The sequence below is a fragment of the Galeopterus variegatus genome, unplaced genomic scaffold, assembly GCF_000696425.1.
Source record: "Galeopterus variegatus unplaced genomic scaffold, G_variegatus-3.0.2 Scaffold6249, whole genome shotgun sequence".
Classification (NCBI taxonomy): Eukaryota; Metazoa; Chordata; class Mammalia; order Dermoptera; family Cynocephalidae; genus Galeopterus; species Galeopterus variegatus.
The window spans coordinates 21,544-36,042 of record NW_007732360.1 but is presented as its reverse complement, the minus strand read 5'-3'; the positions used below and the strand labels follow the sequence as shown (position 1 = coordinate 36,042).

The following is a 14,499-nucleotide window of genomic DNA, read 5'->3' as shown; positions in this document are numbered from 1 at the left end:
AAGCATACCTCAATAAAGTTGTTTTAAAAATATACATATGTAATGAAAACATAATCTTATATAGAAACAAATATTTTTAAATGAACCAGAGATAACATTAAAAAATGATGACATCCTATATAAATACAAACTTTTCTGAGAAATATATTTGGACATATAGATAAACAGAAATATGTCACATACTATAAAGATGGCTGTTCCTTCAAAATTAAGTTGAAGTTTTTTTAAAAAAAATATTTATTTATTAAGAATATTCATGAGATACAAAGCTGATTGTCCCCCCTCCTGCCCATGATGTGAGGGCCAGATTCACACTGGGGGCATACCCATTACCAGAAATTACTTTTGTACCCTTTGTCCCCTCCCAATTATCCCCCAACCTCCCTCCTCCTCCCCATCTCCCTTCCATTCCTATTTGTAGCCCTAGGAATGCTCCCTCCCTCTGTTGGATCATGGCACCACTGTGGTCTTTCTTTCCTGCCTTCCTTTCTCTCTTAGCTCCTACACAAGAGTGAGCACATGCGGTATTTATCCCTCTGTGCTTTGCTTGTTTCACTCAAGGTAAGTTTCTCCAGGTTCATCTACGTTGTTGCAAATGGGAGTATTTCATTCTTTTTTTATGGCAGAGTAGTATTCCATGGTGTATATATACCACAGTTTCCTTATGCAATCATCCATTGATGGACGTTTAGGTTGGTTCCATATCTTGGCTATTGTAAACAGAGCTGCAATAAACACAGGAGTGCAGGTATCTCTTCAACATAATGATTTGCATTCCTCTGGATAAATACCCAGAAGAGGGATTGCTGGATCGTATGGAAGATCTCTCTGTAGTTGTTTGAGAAACCTCCATATTGTTTTCCAAAGTGGTTGTACTAGTTTACAGTCCCACCAGCAGTGCAGTAGTGTTCCCTTCTCTCCACCCCCTTGCCAGCATTTGCTACTCATCGTCCTTTTGATTATAGCCAGTTTAACTGGGGTGAGGTGATATCTCAATGTGGTTTTAATTTGCATTTCCCTGATGACTGGTGATGTTGAGCATTTTTTTCATATATCTGTTGGCTATTCGTGTATCTTCCTTTGAAAAATGTCTATTCAACTCTTTTGCCCATTTTTTAATTGGTTCATTTATTTTTTTATTAGTCCCTTGTCAGATGCATAGTTGGCAAAAATCTTCTTCCACTCTGTAGGTTGTCTTTCCACTCTGTTGATTATTTTGCTGTGCAGAGACGTTAGTTTGATATAGTCCCATTTGTTTATTTTTTCTTTTGCTGCTTGTGCTTTTGGGTTCATGTTCATAAAGCCTGTGCCCTGACCTAACTGCTGAAGTGTTTCGCCTATATTTTCCGTTAGTAATTTTACAGTTTCAGGTCTTATACCTAGGTCTTTAATCCATTTTGAGTTCATTTCAGTGTATGGTGAGAGGTGCATGTCTAGTTTCATTCTTCTGCATATGGATATCCAGTTTTCCCAGCACCACTTGTTGAAGAGGCAATCTTTTCCCCAATGTAGATTTTTGTTGCCTTTGTCTAATATCAGATGGCTACAAGCCTGAGGAGTGACTTCTGAATTCTCTATTCTACTCCACTGGTCTGAATGTCTATTTTTATACCAGTACCATGGTAGGCGCACCAATTGATAACCCCAATGGTTTATATTTTGGTATTTGTCATCTGAAAGAATATACATAACAGCTAAAAAAATTGAAAATATATAATGCGGGCCTTTGCTTTACAACTCATAGTAAAGCTGAATAGTTTTGAGGTAGGTCGATGGACTCAAAACTGTAATTATGGTAGAGCAAGCATCATGAATCATTGAGGGAAAGGAGTGATTACTCAGTAAAAAATGTTGGGCCCAATGGTCACTTTAAAATAAAAATATCAAATGATATATTCCCCACTGTAGTTCCTGTGAGTTTTGCTTGCCCAGTATTCCATACTATGAAAAGCCACCTCTCCTCTGCACCTTGTATTCTCATGGGGCTGTCAGTCATAATACAGACTGTTTCCTACTTAGGATGGTTTGATTTACAAACGTGGGAAAACAATACATGTTCAATGGAAACCATATACTTTGAGTATGCATTCAGCCACTCTGTTTTTTACTTTCAGTACAGTATTTTAAAAACTACATGAGATATGCAACACTTTATTATAAAATAGGCTTTATGTTAGATGATTTTGCCCAGTTATAGACTAGTATAAATTTTCTGAGCACATTTGAGGTAGGCTAGGCTAACCTACAGATTATATAGCTTATATTATATATAGGTAGGTTAGATGTATTAAATGTACATTCAACTTAATGATATTCTCAACTTACGATGGGTTTATTGGAACATAACCCCGTAGTAAGTCCCGGAGCATCCGTATTTTCTACTATGCCAGGGGTGAGTACAAGGCTCAGGGTGGGTAAAATACTTGATCTCACTGGCTGCAATGACTGGCTCAGAGATGGGCACGTGATCTGAACAGGACCAATCAGAGTCCCTTCAAGGAATATGCTGTATGTGCTGCAAAAGAGGTCTCTCTTCTGCCTGGATCAGGAGTCATAAAGGCGTGGGAATGGAGACCATATTTACAGCCTATGCAAGAAAGAAGTTAACACTTAGAAGAAATAAAACCGTGATACATGGGGATTTCATTCTTTCTATGGTTTTACCAACTGCCTGCACACTAGTAAGATTCACATTTTTATTTCTTTTTTTTTTTTTTTTTTTTTCCTTTTTTTGTCTTTTTTCGTGTCCGGCAACGGAAAGCAACCCTCAGTGTCGCGCCCGTACCGGACAGTGAGCGGGAACCAGTCTGTATGTGGGATCCGAACCCTCGGCGGGAGCACTGCTGTGCTTCCAAAGCGGGGCACTGTAGCAGTGCGCCACCGGGCCGGCCCTAAAAATGTTTTGATAAAAAATGGAACCAGTCTGTATGTGGGATCCGAACCCTCGGCGGGAGCACTGCTGTGCTTCCAAAGCGGCGCACTGTAGCAGTGCGCCACCGTGCCGGCCCTAAAAATGTTTTGATAAAAAATAGTTTTGACTCACTTTACTGAATAGTCAAAAAGTTTCCCAAAGAATTAAAAAAGGTTAAAGGAAAAAGTAAAATAAACTAAACTAGAATAAAATATAGGTGAACATTAAATGAGCTGAGATTTTCTAAGCATAAAACTAATAAAAGCACACCCCATAGAACGATGTGCAATGAAGGTAATAAACAATTCACAGGAGAAGAAAATCTAATAGACAATAAACACATAAAAATGCTCAAGCCTATGAGTAATTAAGGACACCAAACACAAATGAGATACAATTTTGACTTATAAAATTAATAAAAATCATAACACTAATACTTAATGCTGACCAGGGTGTTGTGAGATGAACATTTTCATAAACCATAAGAGAGCATGGGAAGAACATGTTTTTCAAGAAGAATTTGAAAGTATGTATCATTTAACGATCTTGCTTTCTGGAATCTATTATGGGTGGGGAAATACTAAGCAATCTGGTCAAAAACGTATGTATAAGTGAATTCATGCAGCTTTATTTTTAATAGTAAAAGCTTAGATATAATTTAAATACCCCATAATACAGTTATGTTACATAAGTTATGGGCTACTTGTAAATAGACTGTAATTTAGCTATTAAAGTGTTTTAGAAGAATACACACAATATAATGTTAAGTAAATCGTGCAATATATATTTCATATACAGCATACGATCTCAATTTCATCTGTCAAAATCTACACGTAGAAGGAAACATTAAATATTAACACTGGGTCATCTCTGAGTGACTTATTTTCTTTTTTATGGATTACTAAGTTGTCTAAATTTTCTCTAATAAAACATGAGAGAAAAACGTTAAGAGAAAGTGTCTGACTTTTGCTAGTTGTGTCCTTGTCCAGCAAATTACCTTCAAAGACTTTTGCACCAATTCTATCTCACTGCATGCATAGTTCTTGAGAAATTAAGGTGTACTCAAAATTAATAAGCAGTTGATTAAAAGAGTACTTAACACGGCACAGGGCAGAAAGGGGCGTTTGTGTGTGAAGGTGAGGGAAGGGGAGTTGAGGGAAGGAGATATCTAAAGGTTAAGAAACAGCTCATGAAAATTGCTTTTGTTCAGCCCCCAAAAACATTTCCATTTAGTTCTTCAACTTAGTGTTGTGCCAAAGTCCTGTGACAATGGCTGAGCCATTGTACCTACTTTTATATTCAAGTCCTACCCAGGCAGTTGGAAATTCCAAGGAAAAAAGCTTAATCAGTGGGATGTACTGTAATACGGGTGTGCTTTTAATGAATGTGCAAAGATTGTGTGGATCAATTGTCCATTTGATTATTCTTCTGGCAGGAGAGAATTAAATGTACTTAAGCTCCACACCAGTAAAGGTTGAATGCTCTTTAAAATGTGATTTTCTACATTGAGAACAATTTTTTTTTTTTCTGGGCAAAACATTTCTTAAGATAATAATGGAAGTCAATGAGAAAATGGAATTTGCTATACAAAATATTCAACTACATATTACTTTTGTCAGAAAAGCATCTAAAGTGCAAAGCAAGGTCAAGGTCTATATAAAATTCACCATTATTTGCAACAAATCTTCCTTTCAAGTTCTTATTTGCATCATTTCACAGAAGAGGTGATAAATTCCTATTTTAGAAATAATTCATTGTCAAAACTTTACCCTTTCCTCTATAAGGCATTAGCATACTAGAGACTGCTAAATCCAAAAGGTGATTATCTTCTTAAACTCCCAGGCAGGTACGAAGACCCAGGGAAAACAAAAGTCTTGTACTTTTTATCATTCAGAACGATAATGTCTGATATGTCAGTGGAAAGAAAGAAAAAGTTCTGAATGGCACGGGGAAGCTGCGTACGTATCCACAGTCTCAAAAAACCATTTAATTGCACTCAAGGAGTATTTCTTGAATGTCTATTATATGCTGGACGTGGTGCTAGGTCCTGGGAGTAGAGCAGAAAGCGAATGAAAGTCAATGTTATCATGGAGCATATAGTCTTGAGTGGGAGACAGACATTAATCAAATCTCTCGAATATATAATGGTGTCATGATTCTATTCCAAGTGATATAAATTCCCAAACTATTAGCTCATATTCCAATGCAGGCAGAACAACTCATTGCAGTGGGAAATGCTGCACCAGATTTCCTTCCTGCTAACGATACATGTCTTGCTGAGAATCATCATAAAGACAAAGACACTTGAGAGGGTCCAGTTTGAACGAAGCTTGAGGTGGGAAAACTTTTCCTTAACTGACACTGCATGAGCCCCTGCAACTGACTGGGCCAAAGTAAAACCTTTAAGACTCCAAGTCTCCTAGAGTTGATGCTGCCAGCTGCAGAGAGGTCTATGTCTTCCTCTGAACAGGTGTTATCTGCATGCTGTCCTAAGCTGGGTCAAGCAGGAGAGTGGGTTCCAGCTAAGAACAAATATAGAGTAGCTGTTCTTTCCTCTTCAGAAGCCAAGACACAGAGCCCTGCAGAGATTCTTCCCCCGAGTTGACTTCTTGTCTTGATTCTGTCTACCCTTATGATCTGGATCTTCAGTTTTCAACCATCATTCATGCATTTGACAAATATTAATTCAAAACCTGCTAGGTGCTAATGACATAGCAGCAAACAAGACAGACAGAGGTCCCTGATTGCAAGGAGCTTACATTTCAAAGGGGACTAAAAGCAAGGCCATTTCAGAAATGGGGGAAATGTCAGAAAGAAGATAAGCAGGGGGATATATCAGGGTTATCTGCTCTACGTGTGTGTGCACATGTACGTGCATGTGTGTGTGAGATGCGAGAGGTTGTCTTCTAGAAAGAGTGGTCAAGGAAGGCCGCTCAGAACTAAGAGTAGAAGGAAAGAACGAGAAGGTGCCAGTGCACAGAGAGCCTGGAGAAGGGCATTTGAGGTAGAGGGAGCCGTGAAGGCTCTAAGCTGGAATGAACTTGAAGTGATCAAGGAACGGAAAGGGGGCCATTTGGTTGTAGGACCGGGAGTAAAGAGTAGAAGGAAAGAACGAGAAGGTGCCAGTGCACAGAGAGCCTGGAGAAGGGCATTTGATGTAGAGGGAGCCGTGAAGGCTCTAAGCTGGAATGAACTTGAAGTGATCAAGGAACGGAAAGGGGGCCATTTGGTTGTAGGACCGGGAGTGAGGCGTCAGGGTGGTTGACAGCAATTACTGGCTCTGGTGAAGAGTTCAGATTTTAATCTATGTGCAGCGGGAAGCCACTGGAGACAGTGACATGACCTCCACAGAGCAGAAGCAGAGCAGTGCGAGTGCGGCTCAGGGTGAAAGAGCTTTCGAGACTGGGCAGGAAAATGAATTAAAGAAACGAAAAACATGGGGAGGTGAACCATGAAGGATTAATCTACAGATGACGTTGGGATCTTCAGGTACTTTGGATTTCCTATGTCCGATTCCTTTCATGAGCGCAGGAATTACAACATAATTTGGAAATATTTATCAGATATTTGGAAATATATATGAGGACTTGACCAGAATATAGGATTTGGTATCACTCAACATAGAGAGAAAATTAAGTAAAAGTTAACACAGATTGTATCTGGTCATATTAACCTTCACAATTTATGACAATCTCTTCATTACCTACAAGTCATTTATTTCGGTGAGCCAGTCATTCAGATGTACAACTCTTTTTGGAGAAGGGGAGATTTAGTGTTCAATGAAATTATAAGAAAAGGGCATGAACTCTTAGCAGAATTTACAGAAACCTCAGCAGAATTAAAATATCATTTTTCACATGGACCATGACCTTATTACCCTGTCCTCTATCTCCTTTGCCCGTGCTCTGCTGTTACATAAATCTTCATAAAGTAGTTTTTACCATTTTACTACTTACTGGGTAAGGAATATATTCTCCACACAGCAGAATTAAAATATCATTTTTCACATGGACCATGACCTTATTACCCTGTCCTCTATCTCTTTGCCCGTGCTCTGCTGTTACATAAATCTTCATAAAGTAGTTTTTACCATTTTACTACTTACTGGGTAAGGAATATATTCTCCACCAGCTGTAGTCTGACTCCTTTAGGGCCAGCTACCTCCCCCAAAGGCAAGAGTCCTACACTCCCTCTCACAGGAACATACCTTGAGTTTTCCCATTTTTATGGCTTCCCTGAACTTTCTCAGTTGTCTTCTTCCTGCAGTGAGTGGGAACTCTTGTGCTCAGAGGGTTTGCTGCTGAGTCACCTGTTTGCAAATGTGTAGCGTATGGCTTTGCACCCTTTTTATACTAACTATGTCCTTGTACCTTTTCTCCTTGTGTTATTTAAATTATTTTCTACGTATGTCTTATTTTCCTCACTAGAGTTGAAGATTCAGGGCAGGAAATGTTTTAGTCATCTTCATACTCCCAGTGACTAGTCCAGCATGAATTCATTCATACATGAATTAATATAAATGACAGGGAATATGTCTCCCTAAAAAATTGTAAGCTCCTCAGTGGTTCAAACTACCTTGCTTATATCCGTGTATTCCCAGAGTGAGAGATACTGAATAAATGTCCCAGTTGATTGAGCAACTGATTGATAAGAAAATAATAACAGGGATAAATTTTGAGCACTTATTATATGCCAAACTCTTGACAAGCATTGCTGTCTTTTATCCTCACAAAAATCATGTAAGGTGCAAGTTACTACCTCTATTTCACAGATGAGGAAACCAAAAATTAGGTCAATTTTTTTGTGGTCAAACAGCTGGTTTGTGTGAGAGCTGGTGTTAGAACCCAGGTGTGTATGATTGCCTCACAATTCTTCCCAAAGTCATGGCTCATTCATTTGCTCTGGGGTTTGTTCCAAGAAAGGCTCTGCCCTACATCCTTTCCATTTGATTTTCAATCTGCTGTGTTGATTCAGGTACTTCCCCTGCAGCTCTGTGGACAAATAGCAAGTGATGGTGATCTTGAACCTGGATGGCCACTGGAGGTCTTGAACCAGATAACAGTAGGGTTGTCAGTGGCTGACACCAATGCTCACCTGTCAGTCAAAGGAGTGATCACCAAGCGAGGAGTATTTCCCAGGTACTCATAAGAATACAGAAACTGGGCATCACAGATGTTTGCAAAGCAGTGCTTGGCCTCATCATCCCAACGATGGCGCAGCTGGGACAGCCAGAGGAATGCCTGGGCATTGTCTACCTAAAGAGAGTGGCAGAGTAGGTGCGTGAATCATAATGTTCAACAGGTAGCAGGTGGCCCCTTGGCCACAGGACACATAAGGGTCTGGATGAGTTGGGTGTTGTCTGCAGCTAAAGAGTGCAGCATGCTGTGACCACCACAGCATAGAAAGCACAAGCTGCTCTGTCCCTCCCTCAGTTGTTTGGCCAGTGCTGGGCAGACCCTGGGGCTTCTATGTTTTGTGAGCTACTTCCATGATGTAGATGTTCACAAAGAGGGAAACCCCTAGATATTTGGGACCCACCTTCTGAGCAATAATCTTGGCCACCACATCCCGGGCATGCACATCGATGGTGCATATGGTCATGATCTTCTGCCGATCCCCACTAGAGAGCTGGCCGATCAGCATGGTGATGAGGGTTTTGAGCTGGGCCACTTGCTTCTTATAATAATCCTTCATGGCATGCTCGTAGCCCTCCTCCAGCCTGGTGAATGCAATGCCCACTTCCGTTGTCCACCAGATCTGAGTGCAGGTCAGGGCCACCTGTGGCACCAAGAGTCACTTAGTAAAGCTGTTACCATGGCTGTTTCCAACCAGCCCACTCATCACACAGCCAGGGCTCAGGATGTAATTCTGTGGGTGACATAAGTCCCTTACTTCCCTCTTCCACCAGCATGGACTAATTGAACCATAGCTCAAAATCCTTGGAGATGTGAAGTAGTTACAACACATGTGGGGAAAGCACTTTCTGCTCTTGAAAAATGTATCATTTGGTTGAGACCAAAGACTGACTCTGGTCAATGTCGGTGGCTTCTAGAAACTGCCACTCTGATCATGCAGTTTTAACTTCCCAGACACAGCATCTTTCCCGTGCTTGGGAGGATAACAATATGTTGACTGAGCATCTCAAGGACATTCAGTCTTTGTTCTTCTGGAAACTTTGGTGGTTCCAGTATTTTAATTTAGTGGGTCACTGCAGATCATCTGTGGCAGATATTTGCTTGTCCACAACACTTTTACTAAATTTTTAAAAAACACCTACTTTTTTTCCAGTGGTTGGCCAGTATAGGTATCAAGCCCTGGACCTTGGTATTACCAGCACCACACTCTAACCTACTAAGCTAACCAGACAACCCTTTAAGATGCCTACTTTTGAAGGCCAAGGTGAATAACACTGAAATTCAGTCAGTCAATATGATTTGCATGTTTCATAGATTAAAATAAATAAGTGGAAAAAGTGAGTTAAGTAAATACTTCTGTTTGCTGGGAAACTTTATATGGAGAATGCATAATTTTGATCATTCGTGATGGAGAATTTAGATACATTGCTCATCTGTAGTATCATTTGGTTTGGGCGGCTGCTCTAGATGATATCTATTGCAATGGCAGGAGGCAACAACTTTCCTTGTCTCAAAATTATAGCACAGTTAAACAAGGAATCCTGATGGGAAATATTCCTTCTGTGAAATAGAGAATCTTGTTGTAGTAAAAAGTACCGTTCCTTAGTTTGTTTTTACCTTTGAGTTTATATTGTATTGGATTGAAGAAGTTCTTCCTGCATCGGTGGCCTTGTTGGGATATGCCAACTGCACAGTTAAAAAATGCCTCTTCTCCTCTTCAGTGTGCACTTATCTCTCTTCCCTCTTCACAGCCAAGTTTCTCCCTGTGGCTTATGTTCCCAATACTTCTTACCTTCTTCTCTCTCTTTGACCCCTTGCAATGTGGCCTCTTCCCTACTCCTCTACCAAAATAGCCTCACCAAGTTTATCCATGGACATTCTTCATCTTCCTTATTTTGCTTGATCTTGTACAAGTGTTTGGCATTTCTGACCTCTCATTTGCTATCAAAGCTTTTCTGGTTTCCTAGTTTTCTTCCTATCTCAAAAGACCATTTTTAACTTTGCTTCACCAATTCCTTCTTGTCTACTCAGGCTCTGAATTATGCCCAAGGATTTGTTCTATGCTCCCATCTCATTCCACATAATTTCCAAGGGCCATTTTATCTATCCCTATGGCTTCAATGTCTACCAAATGTCTGCAACCCCCACATAGACCAGAACTAGTACTAGACCATTAAAGGGGAAGGAAGGAGTGCTATATCGTAGCTACTGTCATTTAAAAAAATTATCATTAGGCCTTGGGCATCCCTTCTACCTGCCTGAGCAGAAGGCAAGAGTGCTTCACAAACCCACCACAGCTACTGCTGCCACAAGGATGGCTCACTGCCCTAGTAGCAGCCAGGACCACCCTGCAGACAGCCCACTGCACTGACACAGGAGAGTCACCAGCAGAGCCTGCAAAAAGAGGAGGAAGTCTTTCTCCTCAAAGCCCATTCCAGAGGAATAGAAGAAACAACTGCTCTACCAGATGCCTAGACTTCAATGTAGAGATATTAGAAATACAAATAAACAAAAAAATACAACACTACCAAAGGAGTATGGTAAGCCTCAAGTACCAGACCCTATAGAGGAATAGAAGAAACAACTGCTCTACCAGATGCCTAGACTTCAATGTAGAGATATTAGAAATACGAATAAACAAAAAAATACAACACTACCAAAGGAGTATGGTAAGCCTCAAGTACCAGACCCTATAGAGCAGGAAACCCTTGAAATGACTGAAAAGGAATTCTAAGCAATGATCTTAATAAAACTCAAAGAGAGAAGAGAAAACTCAGAGAACACAATGAAATGAGAAAAAATATCCAGGATATGAAGGAGGAAACTTACAAAGAGATTAATACCTTAAAAAAAGAATGTAGCAGAACTCCTGGACTGAAGGATTCACTCAATGCAATAAAAAACACAACTAGGAGATTAAGCAACAGGTTAGAGCAAGTAGAAGAAAGAATTTCAGATCTTGAAGATGATCTTTATGAAATAACCCAGATGGACAAAAAAAGAAGAAAACCTAAGAGGGGTAGCAGACCACCTTAAACACACAAACATTTGAATCGTGGATGTTCCAGAAGGGGAAGAGAAAAGAAAAGGCATTGAAAACCTATTTAATGCGATAATAATGGAAAAATTCCCAGGTATAGGGAGAGATACAGACCTTCAGATCCACAGAACTCAAAGATCCCCAAACAGATTCTATCCAAAAAGATCCTCTCCAAGACATGTTAGAGTCAAACTGGCAAAGCTCAAAGACAAGAAGAGAATTCTAAAAGCAGCAAGAGAAAAACATTAAGTCACGTGTAAGGAAGCCCATATCAGACTAAAAGCAGACTTCTCAACTGAAACTCTACAGGCTAGAAGAAAATGGGATGATATATTAAAAATACTAAAAGAGGGCCGAGCCCGTGGTGCACTCGGGAGAGTGCGGTGCTGGGAGCGCAGAAGCGCTCCCGCTGTGGGTTCGGATCCTATACAGGGATGGCCGGTGTGCTCACTGGCTGAGCGCAGTGCAGCCGGTCTCAAAAAGGACAAAATATATATATATATATATACTAAAAGAAAAAAATTGCCAGAGAAGAATACTATACTCAGCAAGCCTATCCTTCGGAAATGAGGGAGAGATAGTGTATTTTCCAGACAAACAAAAACTGCAGGAGTTCACCACCAATGCAACAGGCCCTGGAAGAAATTCTCAAGGGAGTCCTGCATCTGGAATCTGAAAAACAATAATCACTATCACAAACACAGAAGAAAGAACAAACCCACTGGTAAAACAAAAATGCAACTGAGAAAGAGAAAGAAACTATGTCTTACCACCTCAAAAACCAACAATCAAATACAATAAAAGGGGAAGAAAGGAAAAATAGACATTTAAAACTTCTAAACAAAAAGTGATAAAATGCCAGGAGTAAGACATACCTGTCAAACAACCCTAAATGTAAATGGACTAAACTCCCCATTCAAAAGACATTTTAAATTAAATCCAAAAGATTGGATTAAAAAGCTAGATCCAACTATATGCTGTCTTCAAGAAACTCATCTCACCTGAAAAGACTCACACAGACTAAAAGTGAAGGGATGGAAAAAATATACCATACAAATGGAAACCAAAAACGAGCAGGAGTAGCTATTCTTATATCAGATAAAATAGAGTTTAAATCAAAAACCATAAAAGGAGACAAAGAAGGACCACTATATAATGATAAAAGGATCTATCTGATACAGGATGTGCTCAGTCTCCCTGGGTTTGAGTTTCAGGACACGCCTCTAGTTTTCCAGCCACTCCCTGAGGTCTCAGGCCCCCTCCTCTGAGCTCTCAGCTGGAGGAAAGTTACTGTTGCCAGTTAGACCTATTTTTAGCACCAACATGAGGAAAATGAGACAACAGGGGACTGTCTTATACAGTCCAGTGGCTGGACATGCTCAGTAGAGGGCACAGAACACTGGTGCACACTACTGGGAACCACCCCCTTAATTGAATAGATAGAAAAACTATAAAAGCTGAATCACAGCTGGAGGGGTTGTTGCTGCTTACCTTCCTGGAGCATCCCACACCTTGCTGCCTGAGGTGTATATACTTTACTTTGTATCTAGCTTACTTTCAGCAAGCAGCTGTTCATTCTCTTGAACCAGCCTGCACTTTGTACTGAACCTTAAGTATGTTTTTCTGGCTTTTGTGTTAGACTTCATGTCTGTACTAAACTTACTTTTGTGTTAAACTTGGTGTGAGCTCTGCTCAGTCTCTGGAGCTATGCCTCACTCTCTCTGTGGAACCCCTGTTTCTTATCTATTATATTAAATTTGTTCTCACTTTCTACCATGACTCTGCCAATGAATTCTGTCCAGGTAAGAACCTGGTAAGAGGACTGGATGGGTTGAGGCTGACTGCCAGGCCCCTTGGACCCTACCTCCGACATCACATCCAGCAAGAAGATGTAACAGTCATAAATATGTATGCACCCAACACTGGGGCACCCAGATATGTAAAGCAAACACTATCAGATCTAAAGAAAGAGACAGACTCCAGTACAATAATAGTGGTGGAACTGAACACCCCTCCCTTGCACCGGATAGATCTAGACAACAAATCAACAGAGAAACATAGGATTTAAACTATATCTTAGACCAAAAGGACCTGGCAGATATCTACAGAACATTTCTTCCAACAACTACAGAATATACATTCTCCTCATCAGCACATGGAACATTCTCCAGGATAGACCACATGTTAGGTCACAAATTAAGTCTCAACAAATTTTAGAAAATCAAAAGCATTTCAAGTTATCTTTTCAGACCACAACAAATTAAAATCATAAATAAATAACAAGCAAAACTGTGGAAACTATACAAGTACATGGAAACTACACAACAGGCTCCTGAATGACTTATGGGTCCAAGAAGAAATTAAACAGGAAATCAAAAAATTTCTTGAAACTAATGAAAAATAAAGACACGTCATACCAAAACCTGTGAGATATGCAAAAGCAGTACTAAGAGGGAAGTTTATTGCAATAAATGCTTACATGAAAAGAATAGAAAGACTTGAAATAAACAACCTAACACTATACCTCAAAGAACCAGAGAAACAACAACAATCCAATCCTAAAAGTAGTAGACAGAAAAAAGATCAGAGCAGAACTAAATGAAATACAGGGCATAAAATGATACAAAAGATTAATGAAACAAAAAGTTGGTTTTTGGAAAAGATCAATAAAATAGATAAACCATTAGCTAGATTAATCAAAAAAAAAAAAAAAAAAAAGAGAGATAAGACCCAAATAACAAAAATCAGAAATGAAAAAAAGAGACTTATAACTGATACGATGGAAATACAAAGAATCAGTAGAGACTAGATGAACAACTATATGCCAATAAAGATGAAAACCTGGAGGAAACAGATAAATTTCTGGACACATACAAACTACCAAGACTAAATCAAGAAGAAATACAAAACCTGAACAGACCAATAACAAGCAATGACATTGAAGCAGGAACCAACAGTCTCCTAACAAAGAGAAGTCCAGGACTGATGGCTTTGCTACTGAATTCTACCACACATTTAAAGAGAATTAATACCAGTTATCTTCAAACTATTCCAAAAAATTGAAATAGAGGCCACTCACCCAAATTCATTCTATGAGGCCAACATTACCCTGAAACCAAAACCAGAGAAAGATACAACAAAAAAGAACACTACAGGCCAATATCTCTGATGAACATAGATGCAAGAATCCTCAACAAAATATTAGCAATCAGAATACAGCAACGCATAAAAAAAGTTATACACCATGATCAAGTGGGATTCATCCCAAGGAGGCAAGGATGATTCAACATATCCAAGTCAATAAATGTGATACACCACATCAACAAAATTAAGGACAAAAACTACATGATTATTGTAAGGACACCGTGGGCACTCAAGCAGAGGGGGAGGGGGGAAAGCATTCCCTAGCAATA

General features: G+C 39.6%; 1 protein-coding gene across 1 annotated transcript in view; it reads right to left on the bottom strand.

Moving 5' to 3' along the window:
* The window catches only part of LOC103606053 (dynein heavy chain 9, axonemal-like), a gene marked incomplete at its 5' end in the record, with an annotated part of 130,202 nt that overhangs the window by 97,745 nt on the left and 17,958 nt on the right, over nt 1-14,499 (bottom strand). Inside the window, 2 exon segments of the mRNA XM_008590649.1 lie at nt 8,006-8,166; nt 8,450-8,689. Of these exon segments, the coding sequence (XP_008588871.1) occupies nt 8,006-8,166; nt 8,450-8,689 (401 nt within the window).